The sequence below is a fragment of the Babylonia areolata genome, chromosome 13 (assembly GCF_041734735.1).
Source record: "Babylonia areolata isolate BAREFJ2019XMU chromosome 13, ASM4173473v1, whole genome shotgun sequence".
NCBI lineage: Eukaryota > Metazoa > Mollusca > Gastropoda > Neogastropoda > Buccinidae > Babylonia > Babylonia areolata.
Window position 1 is genome coordinate 29,038,331 of NC_134888.1, and position 20,000 is coordinate 29,058,330.

A 20,000-nucleotide genomic window follows, 5' to 3' on the forward strand; every position below is an offset into this window, starting at 1 on the left:
AGGATTTCCTTCCAGTCCAGTTTGTTTTCGTTGGGTGACTGTGGCCCAGTACGACACAGAGAAATGACGAAAAAGAAACTGGGCCACCCCACCCAGCTGTGTTTTTGGCACCCAGCCAACAGATACCTTTGCCCCACCCCCATCCCCTCCCCTCCCTCCACCCGCTGGTGGCCAGCTGAACTGACCACCCTTCTCCTCACTTCCCTTTCAAGCTACACACACAGAGTGACAGCGCTTATACTGACAATTTGTTCATGTTCACCGTAACTTTACTCCTGGCCTGCTACAGATGCAGACTGACCAGTCTCCAGCACAAAACTTACATCACTGTCACTTTCACTCTGTGTCGAGTGGGTTGTGACTTATCCTTACACATCAAATGTCCACCTGAATCAACACCCTCACTACTACACACGTTTTCTTCCCCACTGTCCACATCTTTCAGTATTTGCTGAGCCACTTTTAAGGCTGTAAACCTTCAGAAAATGAGCTGAGATTGATCTTAGCTAGACAGCATCATTTTGACCAACCATGTCTGCAAGTGACTTCGGAATTTCCTACTGTCCATGAGTCATACTGTACTGACGATTCAGGTCCAAGGGATGTAAACAATCTTCGAACATTCAGAAGATAGGGAGAAACAAAGTAGGTTGTTTCTCTTTACCCGTCAACCATGGATTGCTGATGAAAACTGGATACAAGAGTAACGTCCTGAAGGTGTTCAAGAGTGCAACGAAAGGGACGTCGTAGTCTCATGTCCCAAGGCAGGCAATGGATTAATGTCAAATTTACAGTCAAATTTATTCTCATTCCCCGACCCCCGCCATGCTCCCCCTTTTTTTTCTTTTCTTTTTTTTGTCAAAAGAACTGTGGTGTATTGCCCGAGAGGTAACGTGTCCGCCTAGGAAGCGAGAGACTCTCAGCGCACTGGTTCGAATCCCATAGTCGCCAGTATTTTCTCTCCCTCGACTACACCTTGAATGGTGGTCTGGACGCTAGCCATTCGGATGAGACGATAAACCGAGGTCCCACATGTGACATGCGCTTAGCACACATAAAAGAACCCATGACAACAAAAGGGTTGTCCCTGGCTAAATTCTGTAGAAAAATCCACTTTGATAAGAAAACAAATAAAATTGCACGCAGGAAAAAATACAAACAAACAAAAAAAAAAAAGGGTGGTGCTCTCAGTGTAGCGACATGCTCTCCCTGAGGAGAGCAACCTGAATTTCACACAGAGAAATCTGTTGTGACAAAAAAAAGAGCGTAATACAAATACAAATTCAAATACAAAACTGGCCCTCACCCTCATCATCGTCACTGCCCAACCCCCCTCCAGCCTTCCCCACGGAGCTGAGGCCCGGGGTGACAGGAGGTGAGGCGGGAGGAGGGGGAGGAGGAGGAGGAGGTGAGGGTGGAGTGGGCACTGGTCAGGCGTGGGGAGGGCAGGTGACCCAGGTCCGTGCGGCGGTGCTGCTTCAGCATGAGGCGCTGGGCGTAGGACAGGGAGTGGGGCGCTGACTTGACCTCTGGCACCCCAGGGCCACCCCCTCCCTCCCTCTGGTCCCCGCTGGTGCTGGTTGAGTGCTCCACCATCATCACTGAAAAAAACGGGTCACGGGGGGAAAAGAATAAATAAAGGCTAAAAACTCAAAGGCTGACATGTTAAAGTTCAGGGGTCTTCTTCTTTGTCTTCTTCTGCGTACGTGGGCTTCAACTCCCACGTTCACTCGTATATACGCGAGTGGGCTTTTTACGTGTATGACCGTCTTTACCCCGCCATGTAGGCAGCCATACTCCGCTTTCGGGGGTGTGCATGCTGGGTATGTTCTTGTTTCCATAACCCACCGAACGCTGACATGGATTGCAGGATCTTTAACGTGTGTATTTGATCTTATGCTTGCGTATACACACGAAGGGGGTTCAGGCACTGGCAGGTCTGCACATATGTTGACCTGGGAGATCGTAAATATCTCCACCCTTTACCCACCAGTCGCCGTCACCGTGATTCGAACCCGGGACCCTCAGATTGAAAGTCCAACGCTTTAACCATTCGGCTATGGCGCCCGTCGTTCAGGGGTCAAAGGATAATGGTTAAAAAAAAAAAAGTCAAAGGGTAACAGGTGAAAGTTTTGGTTTCAGTTTCATGGTGACGGGCGCAATAGCTGAGTGGTTAAAGCATTGGACTTTCAATCTGAGGGTCTCAGGTTCAAATCTTGGTAGCCTGGTGGGTAAAAAGTGGAGATTTTTCCGACATCCCAGGTCAACAATATGTGCAGACCTGCTTGTGCCTGAACCCTCTTTGTGTGTATGGCTGCCTACATAGCAGGGTACAAACGGCCATGCACATATAAGCCCACTCGTGTGCATACGAGTGAAGATCAGAGTTGCAGCCCATGAATGAAGAAGAAGTTTCACAGTCTCAGCATGTATGTGGACTGATCCATGTCAAAACACTATAATCATCTGCAGTGAAAAACAACAACAACAAGATACCTGACCTTGGCTTACACCCCACTGCACTGATCAGGCCTTCACGTCTAAAGGCTTTCTGTGGTCATCAGGGCAGTGAAATTCACATACACTACAGCCTGTTACACGCCACATGACGTGACAGGGGACATGGCTACAGTCTGTTACACACCAGGTGACGTGACAGGGGACACGACTAGAACCTGTTACACACCAGGAAACGTGACATGGGACACGGCTACAGCCTGTTACACACCAGGTGACGTGACAGGGGACACGACTAGAACCTGTTACGCACCAGGAAACTCGACAGGGGACACGGCAAGAACCTGTTACACGCCAGGTAGAGTGACAGAGGACATGGCTGGAACCTGTTACACACCAAGAGATTTGACGGGGGACATCCTGTTACACACCAGGAGACTTGACAGGGGACATCCTGTTACACACCAAGGGACTTGACAGGGGTCATCCTGTTACACACCAGGGGACTTGACACTGGAAATCCTGTTGTACACCAGGAGACTTGACAGGAGACACAACTACAGCCTGTTACACACCAGGAGACTTGACAGGGGACACAACTACAGCCTGTTACACACCAGGAGACTTGACAGGAGACACAACTACAGCCTGTTACACACCAGGAGACTTGACAGGGGACACAACAGCAGCCTGTTACACACCAGGAGACTTGACAGGGGACAGCCTGTTACACACCAGACAACATGATAGGGGACATGGCTACAGCCTGTTACACACCAGGACACTTGACAGGAGACACAACTACAGCCTGTTACACACCAGGAGACTTGACAAGAGACACAACTACAGCCTGTTACACACCAGGAGACTTGACAGGAGACACAACTACAGCCTGTTACACACCAGGAGACTTGACAGGGGACACAACAGCAGCCTGTTACACACCAGGAGACTTGACAGGGGACAGCCTGTTACACACCAGGAGACTTGACAGGGGACACAACAGCAGCCTGTTACACACCAGGAGACTTGACAGGGGACACAACAGCAGCCTGTTACACACCAGGAGACTTGACAGGGGATACAACAGCAGCCTGTTACACACCAGGAGACTTGACAGGGGACACAACAGCAGCCTGTTACACACCAGGAGACTTGACAGGGGACACAACAGCAGCCTGTTACACACCAGGAGACTTGACAGGGGATACAACAGCAGCCTGTTACACACCAGGAGACTTGACAGGGGACAGCCTGTTACACACCAGACAACATGATAGGGGACATGGCTACAGCCTGTTACACACCAGGAGACTTGACAGGGGACACAACAGCAGCCTGTTACACACCAGGACACTTGACAAGGGACAGCCTGTTACACACCAGACAACATAATAGGGGACATGACTACAGCCTGTTACACACCAGGACACTTGACAGGGGGCAGCCTGTTACACACCAGGAGACTTGACAGGGGACACAACAGCAGCCTGTTACACACCAGGAGACTTGACAGGGGACAGCCTGTTACACACCAGGACACTTGACAGGGGACAGCCTGTTACACACCAGGACACTTGACAGGGGACAGCCTGTTACACACCAGGACACTTGATAGGGGACAGCCTGTTACACACCAGACAACATGATAGGGGACATGACTACAGCCTGTTACACACCAGGAGACTTGACAGGGGAGACAACAACAGCCTGTCTGGGTGGAGGCTGGCGTGGTTTGGGGTCAGAGTTGCTGGCAGTGCTGTCCCCTTGTCTCCAGGCCCGCAGGGCCTGCTGGAAGGATGCCGCGCTGTCCGCTTCGTTGTAGGCACCATTCAGCAGGGAGCTGCCGCCACTGGACTGCTGGCCCTCTCCGTTCTCCGCCCCGCTGGCGCCCCCTGTGCTACTCCGAGATGAGAGCTGAGAACACAAGACAGAGTGTGTTAGATGGTCTGTTCTGTGAGGGAAACAAGACAGAGAGGGTGTTAGATGGTCAGCTCTGTGAGGGAAACAAGACAGAGAGGGTGTTAGATGGTCTGTTCTGTGATGGAAACAAGACAGAGAGGGTGTTAGATGGTCTGTTCTGTGAGGGAAACAAGACAGAGAGGGTGTTCGATGGTCTGTTCTGTGATGGGAACAAGACAGAGAGGGTGTTAGATGGCCTGTTCTGTGATGGAAACAAGACAGAGAGGGTGTTAGATGGCCTGTTCTGTGATGGAAACAAGACAGAGAGGGTGTTAGATGGCCTGTTCTGTGATGGAAACAAGACAGAGAGGGTGTTAGATGGCCTGTTCTGTGATGGAAACAAGACAGAGAGGGTGTTAGATGGTCTGTTCTGTGATGGAAACAAGACAGAGAGGGTGTTAGATGGCCTGTTCTGTGATGGAAACAAGACAGAGAGGGTGTTAGATGGCCTGTTCTGTGATGGAAACAAGACAGAGAGGGTGTTAGATGGCCTGTTCTGTGATGGAAACAAGACAGAGAGGGTGTTAGATGGTCTGTTCTGTGATGGAAACAAGACAGAGAGGGTGTTAGATGGTCTGTTCTGTGATGGAAACAAGACAGAGAGGGTGTTAGATGGCCTGTTCTGTGATGGAAACAAGACAGAGAGTTCAGTACAGAACAGTGCAGTATAGTACAGAACAGTGCACTACAGTACAGTACAGTGCACAACAGTACAGTACAGTGCACTACAGTATAGTACAGTACAGTACAGTGCACTACAGTACAGTACAGTACAGTACAGAACAGTGCTCTACAGTACAGTACAATACAGTACAGTACAATACAGTACAGTACAGTACGGCATAGTACAGTACAGTCCAGCACAATGCAATGCAATGCAATTCATACCTTCACCCAAACATAACACACATTGTAACAGTTCATACCTTCACACAAACATACACAGTAACAGAAGGCTAACCAGTCTAATATACAGACTATGACTGGATGCTATTAAAACAAAAAATTTACTCCTAAAGTGACCTGAGTTTGTGGTGGTGCAATTACCCACATGCATATCATCTATGAATGGGAACAGCTGAAAACATTTTGGCCGCATTCATCTACAAAATCTGCAGTTTCATCTGCTTCCATTGGAAATTTTCTATATGACCAGCAACATATATTTGGAACAGTTCAGAGTTTAATAAGGAATCTGATTGGCTCTCTCAGTCTCTGTTGTTTAATTTTACTGGCTCACTAGTCAGTTTGCTGTTTCTAGTTTGTTCTCAGCCTTTTACCTTTAATGCAAACTGAGGAGAGAGGAACAGGGAAAGTAGTGATGACATGAGGCATTGGTGGGTTGGGGAAGGGGGTGAATTTTCATCTAAAGTCACAATGATTAGCATGCACCTGGTGGGTAAAGAGTGGAGATTTTTCCGATCTCCCAGGTCAACATATGTGCAGACCTGCTAGTGCCTGAACCCCCTTCGTGTGTATGCGCACACAGAAGATCAAATACGCACGTTGAAGATCCTGTAATCCATGTCAGCGTTCGGTGGGTTATGGAAACAAGAATATACCCAGCATGCACACCCCCGAAAACGGAGTATGGCTGCCTACATGGCGGGGTAAAATAAATAAAAACGGTCATACACGTAAAATGTTACATGTCTGCCTCAGTGTGTATGCGTGTGTGTCTGAAATCTGATTGAATGACACAAGGAAACGAATGATGAGCGCCCAGTGGCAGCCGTCAGTCAGCTCTATCCAGGTAGGCAGCCTGTGGTGCAAATGTCCCCGTGTATGTAAAGCGCTTAGAGCTTGGTCTCTGACCGAGGATAGGCGCTATATAAGTATCCACATCAATCAATCAATCAATCATACACGTCATGCACAAGAATGAACAAGCACACACACACAAACATGCAAGCACGCACATCACCTCACCTACCACCACCACTGTTGCTGTAACAACATCATCTAAAAGATTTTTTTTTTATCCAAAAGAATTAAAAGCACCACCAGACTGGCTGCTATGACTACCACAATCTAAAAGAAATGTTTTAACTCTCTCCATACGAACAGTGAAAGAGACAACATTAACAGCGTTTCATCCCAATTACCATCAGCAAAATATTGCAAGCAGAACGCTCTTATACGGAAGAGGTGAATGTTGACAAAGAATACCACAGTTCTGATGATGGAAGCTAAAGGTTAGGTCATTCAGACAACCACTGGACATCCGAGGGGTCTGTGTAGAGGAGAAGAGAGGACTGGTCGTACTGAGTGTGTTAAAAAAGAATTAAAAGCACCACTACACTAACCAACCCCCACAGTGTGGACAAGGGAAGAGAAAAGAAGATAAAGGTCATCCATACCTGGTTCACCACATCGCCTGACGTTGCTCCTCCACTCACTGATGACCTATCAATCACACAGTCATGTCACCATCATTACCATCATCATTAAAGGAGAACAAAAATTTTCAACCAGAAAAATCTCATCCTGTCAATGGGGCCTATTCTTTAAAGATTCACAAACAACTGCATTCAAGAACAAAAATATGCAAAGTCTACCTCTGTATATATATATATATATATTTTAATCTTGGCAAAGCTCTCGCTTCAGTTTGAACTCAACCATGTCAAATTTCTCCGTTGTCATTTCCATACATCTATCACTGACACTTCTTTATAATCTGAGATGTGTATTAATTCTCAACAAATTTTATCCACTCAATAATCCAGCCAAAATCTCAGATCATTCTCTCAATAAACCAGCTTTAATCTCATTCACTCAATAACCCAGCTCAAATCTCATCATCAAATAATGCAACCATTCCCCACACAAGGGAGATCATCAAAAGATATTTCATTTTTCAAGGGCAGATCATACCTGGAGCTGGCAGGGGGCGTTGGGCGTGGCGACATGTACTGGCGAGGCCCAGTTGCCTGCAGCATCACAACACCTTTTTTGACTCACTTGTGTAAACAAAGTGAGTCTATGTTTTAACCCGGTGTTCGGTTGTCTGTGTGTGTGTGTGTCTGTGTGTCCGTGGTAAACTTTAACATTGACATTTTCTCTGCAACTACTTTGTCAGTTGACACCAAATTTGGCATAAAAATGGGAAAAATTCAGTTCTTTCCAGTCATCTTGTTTAAAACAATATTGCACCTCTGGGATGGGCACAAAAAAATAAAGAATGAAGCCTAATTATATGCAAACTGCATTTACTGTTATATTTATATTTTTGGTATTCTCTAAACTTGGCACTTTGATCTGATATTCTGACACAACAACTAGAGCAGTCATTATTATCATTTTTTGTTCAAACAGGAACTTCTTTTGCTAAGCATGGAAGTTTTATTTATTTTGCAAACGTTTTGGTGCAGATAGTAAAAAAGGGAAATTACTCTGTAAGTAATGCTAGGGGAGTTAATTTGCTTTAAACTGATCTTTCTGATCTTAAACATTATATTTTGAACTTATACTCAATACATAAAAAGCTTGGATTTTTTTTTAAAGTGTATCACAAGTGAGTCTTGAAGGCCTTGCCTCTCTTGTTCAGTTTTCTTCTTTTCTGATGGGCACAGTAGCGGAGTTGTTAAAGTGTTGAGCTTTCAATCTGAGGGTTCCCGGGTTCAAATCTTGGTAATGGCATCTGGTGGGTAAAGGGGGGGGAGAGATTTTTCTGATCTCCCAGGTCAACATTATTATGTGCAGACCTGCTTGTGCCTGAACCCCCTTCGTGTGTACATGCAAGCAGAAGATCAAAGATCCTGTAATGCATGTCAGCGTATGGTAGGTTATGGAAACAAGAATATACCCAGCTTGCATACCCCTAAAAATGAAGTATTGCTGCCTATATGGCAGGGTAAAAACGGTCATACACGTAAAAGACCACTCGTGTACATATAAGTGAACATGGGAGTTGCAGCCCACAAACGAAGTAGAAGTTATTTTCTAGTCTCTTCTTCTGCCATTAACTAATCAACTACAGCATGGGTTGCGTCGTTGTGTTGTTGTTTTTTTTGTTGTTTTTTGTTTTTTTGGTTTTTTTTATCTGTTCATAGGCTGCAACTCCTATATTCACTTTTATCTATGTGTGGAATTTTACCTGTCTGGCCATTTTTACCCTGACATTCAGGCAGCCATACTCTGTTTCTGAGATGTGCCTGCTGGATATGTTCATATTTCCATAACCCACCAAACACCAAAATGGACTACAGGATCTTTAATATATGTGTATTTGGTGTTCTGCATGTGTAAACTCATGATGGGGGATCAGGCACAAGCAGATCTGCACATATTCTGACCTGAGAGATTGGAAAAATCTCCTCTCTTAACCCACCCAACGCATCCAAATTGGAACTCAGGACTCTAGCACAGAAAATCCACTGTTCTAACCACTTGGCTACTGTGCCCACAGTATAGTACAGTCGACAAATCAGTGGTTTGTATTGTCAGTTACATTCTTATTTATTTCTTTAATTTTGCAGTCCTGACAAACACTTTGGTTTCAGGCTACATCTCTTTTCTGTCTCTTCTCCAACACTGATTCTGAAACAGAGACACATGCTCAGCCTGGAAACAAAGCATCAAGCCATCAATCAGCACACACACACACACACACACATACACACACACACACACACTCACTTACACACACACACACACACACACACACACTCACTTACACACACACACACACACACACACACACACACACACACACAAAAGAGAAGGTGACTCACATGGAGAGGTATGGTTCGATGTCTCTTCAGAGCTCCCTTGAGGTGGAAGGCAGCAAAACAGCCAGCACAGTAGTTCTCAGAACACTGGACACACGTCTGGAACCAGGCGGAGTGTCAGCTTTGTATACATGTTCACATCCACACTCAGCTCATCCAGATTTAGTTATCAAGATACTGTAAATATTCTGCTGATGTAAAACATAGGGTACTGGTCAGTGCTCTGATACATGTAAAGAAGGAGGATGCCTGTTGACTTTCTGGTCTTGCTGTGATAGCATTCTTTTCTTAATAAGGTGGTCAGTTTCAGGGATGGCTGCTGGCATCTGGTCTTGCTGTGATAGTGTTCTTTTCTTAATAAGGTGGTCAGTTTAAGGGATGGCTGCTGGCATCTGGTCTTGCTGTGATAGTGTTCTTTTCTTAATAAGGTGGTCAGTTTAAGGGATGGCTGCTGGCATCTGGTCTTGCTGTGATAGCATTCTTTTCTTAATAAGGTGGTCAGTTTAAGGGATGGCTGCTGGCATCTGGTCTTGCTGTGATAGCATTCTTTTCTTAATAAGGTGGTCAGTTTAAGGGATGGCTGCTGGCATCTGGTCTTCTTGCTGTGATAGCGTTCTTTTCTTAATAAGGTGGTCAGTTTAAGGGATGGCTGCTGGCATCTGGTCTTGCTGTGATAGCATTCTTTTCTTAATAAGGTGGTCAGTTTAAGGGATGGCTGCTGGCATCTGGTCTTGCTGTGATAGCATTCTTTTCTTAATAAGGTGGTCAGTTTAAGGGATGGCTGCTGGCATCTGGTCTTGCTGTGATAGTGTTCTTTTCTTAATAAGGTGGTCAGTGTAAGGGATGGCTGCTGGCATCTGGTCTTCTTGCTGTGATAGTGTTCTTTTCTTAATAAGGTGGTCTGTTTATGGGATGGCTGCTGGCATCTAGTCTTGCTGTGATAGCATTCTTTTCTTAATAAGGTGGTCTTTTTATGGGATGGCTGCTGGCATCTAGTCTTGCTGTGATAGCATTCTTTTCTTAATAAGGTGGTCAGTTTAAGGGATGGCTGCTGGCATCTGGTCTTGCTGTGATAGCATTCTTTTCTTAATAAGGTGGTCAGTTTAAGGGATGGCTGCTGGCATGCTGTGATAGCATTCTTTTCTTAATAAGACGGTCAGTAAAATGTTAGAGTTGATATTACCTTGCCTTGAAATGTGTTTGTATCAATCGTGGAAAGATAGGTTCATAAAATATACAGAGCATAACAATACAATTAGGTTTTGAAATATTTTGAGCTAAACATTACTCTAGTCATGAATTGAACATTTTTTTTTCCATATTCACTTTGAAATGGCCAAAGTATTGAATTTTGAAAAAGGAAATTCAAGATGGTTGATCCTTTTTTCCTCTTCTTTGGGTCTTCTGTTCTATCAATAAAACGAAGGACAAATTCTTTTATTAACAAATGTGCTGAAATTTTACAAAAGACAAGGATAGTTACAAAATAGTGAAGGACAAACAGTGAAAATGATGCAGTCACAGCCAATAACATTTCAAAAATATATAAAAGTAGTCTTGTTCTTTTGTCTTTGATTTTTTTTTTTAAATCTCCGATTGTGAAAGTGAACTGTCATAAGCCATCACAAAGACACACACACACACACACACACACACACACACACACACATCACATAAAGCACACCACAAACAACTCCCACTATTATCTATAGTCTTCTTGCTTCTTGCTACAATGTTCTTTATATCAATGCCCCACATACATATATAGAACAATTTATAAGCACAACAATATTCTTCATATCAATGCCCCACAAACAGAACAATCTATAAGCACAACAACCAAAAATGGGGATAACAGAAGTCTTTAACTCTTTCACTGCCGTAAGTCACTTTAGTTGACAAGACAGCGCATTGCCACAGGCGACTTTTGTCGACATTGAGAGGTCACGTTAAAAAGACCATTCTTCAAATTGTATCAAAGCTCAACAGCTGCAGCCAGTTTGCAGCCGACAGAACAATGACTAACCTTTGCCCCCTGACCCAGTTTGAAGTGAACAGGTCCACTGTGTTGTTTTGACATGAACCGAAGCCTGTGACTGACAGTGTTGTTTCTATAATGTTTGGCGCTGGGGAGTGTTTTCCCCACAGAAACTGGGCAGTGGAAGAGTTAATTAATCGTGTCACATGTTTCTGGCCCTCACTCACCAAGGAGGCCGCTCTGTCCTCACACTGGCCGCACTTGGGGCCCTTGTTCCTGGCCTCACGGGCCGGATCTACCCCAGGGCTTCGCTGAGCAATGTACTTGATAGTCCCCGGACCACTGTTCCGTCTGGGCACGTCTGCCAGGTACAGTCAACCCAACATTTATTCCAAAAAGAACCATTGGGGGGCATATTGCAGCAAAAAAAAAAAAAAAAAAATAAGGGACTCAATGTAAATGAAATGGGCACAATCTTTACGTTTCGATATGTATTTGTCACTGTTAAAGAAAGAATAAAAAATAAGGGACGCAAGGTAAATGAAATGGGCACGGTCTTTACGTTTTGATATGCATTTGTAACTGTTAAAGAAAGAAAAAACAAGCAATGCAGGTCTAAAACAAGGCAGGTCTAAAATAATGTCACTTGATGGCAGTCTTAGGTCTGAACCTGCAATGAGCTGTGCGCTCATTTCCCACCAGTCTGCCTCTTTGTCCACCTTCAAAACCATACTCTGCACTTCATGATCATAATATGCACCTAATAACAACACTCTGCATCTAATAACCATACTCTGCACTTCATGACAATGACACCATCCAGCACTGAACCTTGTGCCAAGACAAATCAAACGGCTTGCAAACCAGACATTCACATGCTTGCAGAACAATGAATCCAAAAGACAAAAGTTACAAAGTATATGTAGCTAGAAGGCTAGAGAAACTTCACATGGAGAGAGGCTGGGGAAAGATGAGCCATTTTGCAAAGAGGCCAGGGAAAGACAAGGCATTTTGCAAAAAGGCCAGGGAAAGATAAGCCATATGGCAAAGAGATCAGGGAAAGACCAGGAATTTTGCACAAAGGCCAGGGAAAGATAAGCCATATGGCAAAGAGATCAGGGAAAGACCAGGCATTTTGCAAAAAGGCCAGGGAAAGATAAGCCATATGGCAAAGAGATCAGGGAAAGACAAGGCATTTTGCAAAAAGGCCAGGGAAAGATAAGCCATATGGCAAAGAGATCAGGGAAAGACCAGGAATTTTGCACAAAGGCCAGGGAAAGATAAGCCATATGGCAAAGAGATAAGGGAAAGACAAAGCATTTTAACACCCAAAATGAAAGAGGTGATCGCAGAAATCTGACGAAGTGAAAGAGTGAGGTTTAAGTTTCAATTTCTCAAGGTGGCGTCACTGCGTTCAGATAAATCCATATACGCTACACCCCATCTGCTAGGCAGATGCCTGACAGCAGCATAACCCAACGCCCTTGTCAGGCCTTGAGTGCATGCTTATATGTTTGTGTACCTGTCAGAGTGGATTTCTTCTTACATAATTTTGCCAGAGGACAACACTTTTGTTGTCATGGGTTCTTTTTCAGTGCACCAAGTGCCTTGCTGCACATGGGACTTCGGTTTATCATCTCATCCAAAAGACTAGATGCTCAGTTTGATTTTCCAGTCAAACTTGAAAGAAGGAGGTCATTCCAAGTGTGAGCTCCAGACAGGGAGAAAGCATGGCGGGCGACTGCGGCGTGTTTGAATCTTACCCAGGGGTTCATCCTTCAGCACCTTCACTCCCTTCTTCTTGGAAGACTGTGGAACACACACACACACACACACACACACACACACACACACATTGCCCAGACTAATATCATCATCTCAGATGAACAAACTATAAATAAATAAACAAAACAAACATACACTGCAGTGCTCACAATGTCAGTAGTGCTTTGGAGGGTCATTCTGAAAAGATGTGGATGGAAACATTCAACAAAGTACAAAATGTATGTTTTATAACCACTATCACAAAGGAATTTAAGAGAGAAAAATATGATGGTCAACTGCCCACTACAAACATAATTTCGTTAATTAAACTTCAATGTAATAATCATTGTCTACTGATTGAAACAGGGTGGGTGGACTGAATTCCAAGAGAACACTGTATTTGTCAAAAATATGACATGAATGCTGCTGGTGATGAATCTCATTTTATCATGGTAAGTCCAAATGTTTCTGATATTCGAAAATGATTGTTGCCCAATATATATTCATGTCCAAGGTGTGTATTTTCATTTGGAAATCATCTTCTGCAAGTAACTGGTTTCTCTTTAAACTTAGAAAATTCATTACAACTTGCAAAATTGCATAGAAAAATTTCATGCTGAAGAAGGAATCTTATCCCTTATTTTACCTAACTTGATGCAAATGTGAAGATAATCCAAGCTGTGTTCTTGGTTATGTTGTTTTCTTAAATCCTCTGCACCCATACAGGGGTCCAAAGTCAATGAAATCCTGACAGACTGATATCTCACTTTGTTTGTCTTGTCGTGTAGCACTTCAGTGGCATAGCTGTTGAGGGTCCCTGTCTGGCCACGCTGCCAGAACCCACCGCCCTGCCGTCTGTAAAAACACAAAAATGGGTTTTTCTTTAATAATTCTTTTATCGTTTGAACGGTTACACATTTAAAATTTGTGCACCTAGACATATGTGGAGTGATGGCTCAGACGTAACACGTCCACCTTGGAAGTGAGAGAATCTGAGCGTGCTGGTTCGAATCACAGCTCAGCCGCCAGTATTTTCTCCCCCTCCACTAGACCTTGAGTGGTGGTCTGGACACCAGTCACTTGGGTGAGACGATAAACCGAGGTCCCATGTGCAGCATGCACTTAGCACACGTAAAAGAACCCACAGCAACAAAAGGGTTGTTCCTGGCAAAATTCTGTAGAAAAATCCACTTCGACAAAGGAAAAACAAATAAAACTGCACGCGCTCTCCCAGGGGACAGCAGCCCAAATTTCACACAGACAAATCTGTTGTGATAAAAATACAAATACAAATGTTCATGACTGTATCATACATGTATGCATGCATGAACATTCACATGCATACACACACAGACACACACACACATATATATATATATATATATATATATATATATATATATATATATATATATATACAAACCTACTAATGCACACAAACATGCAAACATACACACTCTTTTTCTCTCTATATTTCTCTCACTCTCTCACACACACATACACACACACTCACACATATATGTGCACAAACACACTCGCGCGCACGCACACACACAAACAGCTGCAATGTTCACTTCTCACCATCACTGTTAACACACACAAACTACAGTCCCCATAACAACTCTTTATTTACACAATACAGAAATACATGCTCTCTCTCTCTCTCTCTCTCTCTCTCTCTGTGTGTGTGTGTGTGTGTGTGTGTGTGTGTGTGTGTGTGTGTGTGTGTGTGTGACATAATTCACTAGAGAGGATAACTGAGGAGAGGGAAAATAAAAACCACACACACACAAAAACTCACTCTCTCTCCTCCTTCTCTGTGTTCATGGCCATCTTCAGCTCTGAGAATTAACACAACACACACACCAACATGATTAATTGGAGAGGAAGACAGAAGGTGAAGAAAAACAAAACCAAAAATACTCACTCCCTCTCCTCCTTCTCTCTGTTCATGGCCATCTTCAACTCCCTCAGTCTCTCCTCCATCTTGCGATTCTCCTGCTCCAGCACCTTGGTCGTGTCCTTGGCATTCTTCATGTTCCTGCAAAACCACACCAGTGTGTGCAACATGATCTTCATGTTCCTAAAAAAACCACACCAGTGTGTGCAACATGATCTTCATGTTCCTGCAAAACCACACCACTGTGTGCAACATGATCTTCATGTTCCCGCAAAACCACACCAGTGTGTGCAACATGATCTTCATGTTCCTGCAAAAGCACACCACTGTGTGCAACATGATCTTCATGTTCCCGCAAAACCACACCAGTGTGTGCAACATGATCTTCATGTTCCCACAAAACCACACCAGTGTGTGCAACATGATCTTCATGTTCCTGCAAAAGCACACCACTGTGTGCAACATGATCTTCATGTTCCCGCAAAACCACACCAGTGTGTGCAACATGATCTTCATGTTCCCGCAAACTGCAAAATGATCTTCATGTTCCCACAAAACCACACCACTGTGTGCAACATGATCTTCATGTTCCTGCAAAACCACACCTGTGTGCACTTTGTGTTTCTTCATGCTCCTGAAAAAAAAAAAAAAACAAAAAAAAACACACCCAAAAACATACATCTCTCCTTTTGGCTTAGTGGTGTGTTCAACTTCTTGGGAAAAGCACTTTACTGCCATTCAGCTCACTCCAACTGGGTGTGAGTGGGTACCTGACTTGGTTAGGGAAGGTTAGAAATGGAGGTAGAAGAGGACTGAGCCCCACCGGGCCCTGGATATGATGATGATGATATGGATCGATGTGCTTGGCTCTGGATATCATGACGATGATATGGATCGATGTGCTGGGCCCTGGATATCATGATGATGATGTGGATCGATGTGCTTGGCCCTGGATATCATGACGATGATATGGATCGATGTGCTGGGCCCTGGATATCATGATGATGATATGGATCGATGTGCAGGGCCCTGGATATCATGACAATGATATGGATCGATGTGCTTGGCCCTGGATATCATGATGATGATGTGGATCGATGTGCTTGGCCCTGGATATCATGACGATGATATGGATCGATGTGCTTGGCCCTGGATATCATGACGATGATATGGATCGATGTGCTGGGCCCTGGATATCATGATGATGATATGGATCAATGTGCAGGGCCCTGGATATCATGATGATGATGTGGATCGATGTGCTGGGCCCTGGATATCATGACAATGATATGGATCGATGTGCAGCGCCCTGGATATCATGATGATGATGTGGATCGATGTGCTGGGCCCTGGATATCATGATGATGATATGGATCAATGTGCTGGGCCCTGGATATCATGATGATGATATGGATCAATGTGCTGGGCCCTGGATATCATGATGATGATATGGATCAATGTGCAGGGCCCTGGATATCATGATGATGATATGGATCGATGTGCCTGGCCCTGGATATCATGATGATGATATGGATCAATGTGCAGGGCCCTGGATATCATGATGATGATGTGGATCGATGTGCTTGGCCCTGGATATCATGATGATGATATGGATCGATGTGCTTGGCCCTGGATATCATGATGATGTGGATCGATGTGCTTGGCCCTGGATATCATGATGATGATATGGATCGATGAGCCAGGCCCTATATATAATGATGATGATATGGATCGATGTGCTTGGCCCTGGATATCATGATGATGTGGATCGATGTGCTTGGCCCTGGATATCATGATGATGATGTGGATCGATGAGCCAGGCCCTGGATATCATGATGATGTGGATCAATGTGCAGGACCCTGGATATCATGATGATGATATGGATCAATGTGCCGAGCCCTGGATATCATGACGATGATATGGATCGATGTGCTTGGCCCTGGATATGATGATGATGATATGGATCGATGTGCTGGGCCCTGGATATCATGATGATGATATGGATCCATACTGACATTGTGTTCATCCCCGGTCAGACACCAAGCTCTAAGCACTTTACAAACGCGGAGTCATTTGCGCAACAGGCTGCCTACCCGCGTGGAGCCTACTGACAGCTGCCATGTGGCTCTTAGCATTCATTTCCTGTCATTCACACACACACACACACACACACACACACAATGTAACCTTGCACATATATAAGGAAGTGGAAAAGTATCAAGAAAAACAGTTTTGGTTCAACTTGTAACCTTTAAAACTTGATTTGTGCTTAGGGTGAGGTAGTGATATATATACAGAGAGATCCCAAACTTTTGCCCCCCAACTTCCAGACTTCACCTCATTTCAAACATAGCCAAAGGCTGTTCTCTTTGAGAAAGATTCAAAGAAGATAATTTATGCACTCAATGCGTTACATGTATAAGAATAATGCAGTGTAAATGATCTAAATCTGAGGGAAATAACCAAAAATTTCAAAGGTGTGAGCGAATAAATCACTTTGCAAGAAATTTTACATTACACACACCTAACATGAATCTACACAAAAATTATTCATGTGAAATAGTTGCCCCCAAAATCTAAAAATTGCACTGACTCTTAGTGCTGCAGCCTTGGGGGCTAGTTGGCCTCTGGGAACCATCCCGACACTTACTGTCCTAAAACCCTCTTGGCCGAGAGAGTGGGGATGTAACTTGGGCAAGACACTCTCTACTATAATCAAATTCTAGCGCAGATAGTCAGGACAGCAGATGCCTCCTCTGCTGTTCGGGCGGTCGGAGTCAGACGCAACTGACTATCATACAAGCAAAGAGAAACTGAAAAAATTGCATACATATATATAACATACATAACAACAAGGATACAAATGAAAATAATAACAATAATACTTCTGCTACTGCTATGACTACTACTAGTACTATTGTGCAGGGTGCAGGAAGAGGGGAGAGAAGAAGATAATGATAACGAATTCATTTAATGAGGAAAGTGTAATAAGCATGCATGCTTCTTTACATCCAGCCCTCAGGGCAAAAAGGAAAAGATAAATTCAAAATGATCCACAAAAAAATTTTTAAAAAAAGAAAGCAGGTACACTCACACACACATTTAACATATGCATGTATACACACAGCACATGTAAAAGTAAGTGAAAGACATACCTAACTGTAAACATACATATACAAAAAGCAAATGCATATTTACCATGGCAAAAACATTTGTAAGTTGTCTAAACATTATAGAGTGGCACTGTCTACAAACCTATCTATGATTTATGTATGGTATTTATTTTTGAAACAATACAGCTTGTATGCACATTAAATGAAGACAACAGAGAGAGAGAGAGAGAGGAAGGGAGACAGAGAGAGCAATAAGGGAAAAAAGAGTAGTGTTGGGGGAGGATGGTTTACATATAGTAACTAGATCTGAGAATATGTAAAAGAGAGTGCCTTAAAAGCAAAATTCAAAGGCGTGAGATGTTATCAACTGAATCAGCATTTTTCAAACAGCTTGTAAGGCTTGTCGAAGTATAGAAAAAAATAGTGTTACAAGTAAATTCATACGAATATGTAATTCTTGCTTATTTGCACACACACGCACACACACACACACACACACACATGCACACACACACACACATACACACACACACACATCCATGTGCACATGCACAAACTGATATGCTAACTGGGTACTTATAATAATAATAATATAATAAAAAGAAGTCACAGAGAAAGAGAGAGAGAGGAGGTACACATAGTAACTTAACTGCTTTTCATAACAGTTGAATGCCATGCGTTCACGCGCTTAATGAAACAAGAAGAGGGAAATAAAGCTACTGCCCAGCTGACCACACAGGGCCATTGAAAGATGAGTAAGACATACATCCATGGTGCCTTTTAAAAAAAATTTAAACTACAAGTGATGATAAGGGAACAAGACACATATCTAAAATACTTACAGAAAAGCCGACCTTAATGAGAGAGCATGAAAACAATCCAGCAAGAATAATGATGACATAAATATAGCATTATATATCTAGATATATATATCTAGAGATATATCTATATATATATATGTATATATATATATCTATGACACAGCACACGAAAACCCAGCTGAAGTCGCAGCTAACAATTCTTAGCTATGCACAAAAACATGTCACAATGGTCAAAATAACAAAAATCGAGAGTTTTACAAATTTCACTTATTTGAAATCTGGTCTTTGCTGTCGGCAAGCATTTTAGCATAAAACAGCCAGAAACTGATAGCATTTTAATGTTTTCATGTGCATGCCCTGTTGGTACTGCTGCAAACATTTGTCATTTAAGTTGCAATGTTTAGTGCACTCGACTCCACACTTTTCTGAAATTATGTCAGCCTATAATGTAGCAATACACTTAATGACTGCAGTTAATAAACATTATTTTCATCTGAGATCTAAAGCCGAAGTCCAAAAGATTGATTAACTTTACTGGAAGTATTTTCTGCTCAAAACACAAATGCAGCCTTTGTCTCTCATTTGAACATTCACTGTAGACGTTGGCAATTCTATCGTGGCATGACTTCAATCCTCCACTCACCATTCTTGACTTCATTTGAGTACAGAAAGAACATATGAATTTTCCTGTGCTTTTTTTTTTATACAGAAATTTATAGCTTACTTAATTCTGAATCAACACCACATACATTTTCAAGATAATTCTTGTTTTAAAGTTGGAAGCAGACAATACTACTTTGAATACATTTAGAAACAATGTATTAATCGAAAACCGACATAAAAAAAGATAAAAAAAAACAAAAAAGAAAAAAGAAAAAAAAAAACGAAAAAAAGGTTTTTGTTTTATTTGAACAATGAAGAAGGCGTGTGAAAGCACAAAAAATAATAATAATAATAATAATAATAAAACGAATAAAAAAACCAAAAAAAAACCAACCATGTTCTGGTGCTCCATGATCTGCATGCAACTGAGGCCACACACACACACACACACACACAAAAGCAGACAAACGTATGTATTTTTCATGAGCAGATTTCTCCATTTGTTCTTTTCCGGCACACTAATGTTGAAAAAATTATAGAAAAAAAAATTACGCTAAATAGATTAATTCTGGTTTTTGTACGTTACTCAGTGATTTTTTTAACTTTCTGAAAAAACATAAATTCAAAAAATGATAAATTCTGACTTTAGCTGGGTTTTCGCATGCTGT

The 20,000-nt window shown here is 42.9% G+C and overlaps 1 protein-coding gene across 1 annotated transcript in view; it reads right to left on the reverse strand.

The window, feature by feature from the left end:
• LOC143289192 (uncharacterized) overlaps positions 1-20,000 on the reverse strand; it is a 46,642-nt gene that overhangs the window by 24,435 nt on the left and 2,207 nt on the right. The window contains 10 exon segments of the mRNA XM_076598125.1: positions 1,307-1,322; positions 1,324-1,601; positions 4,137-4,374; positions 6,780-6,825; positions 7,297-7,352; positions 9,156-9,251; positions 11,358-11,491; positions 12,894-12,939; positions 13,662-13,749; positions 14,822-14,935. Coding sequence (XP_076454240.1) covers positions 1,307-1,322; positions 1,324-1,601; positions 4,137-4,374; positions 6,780-6,825; positions 7,297-7,352; positions 9,156-9,251; positions 11,358-11,491; positions 12,894-12,939; positions 13,662-13,749; positions 14,822-14,935 — 1,112 coding nt within the window.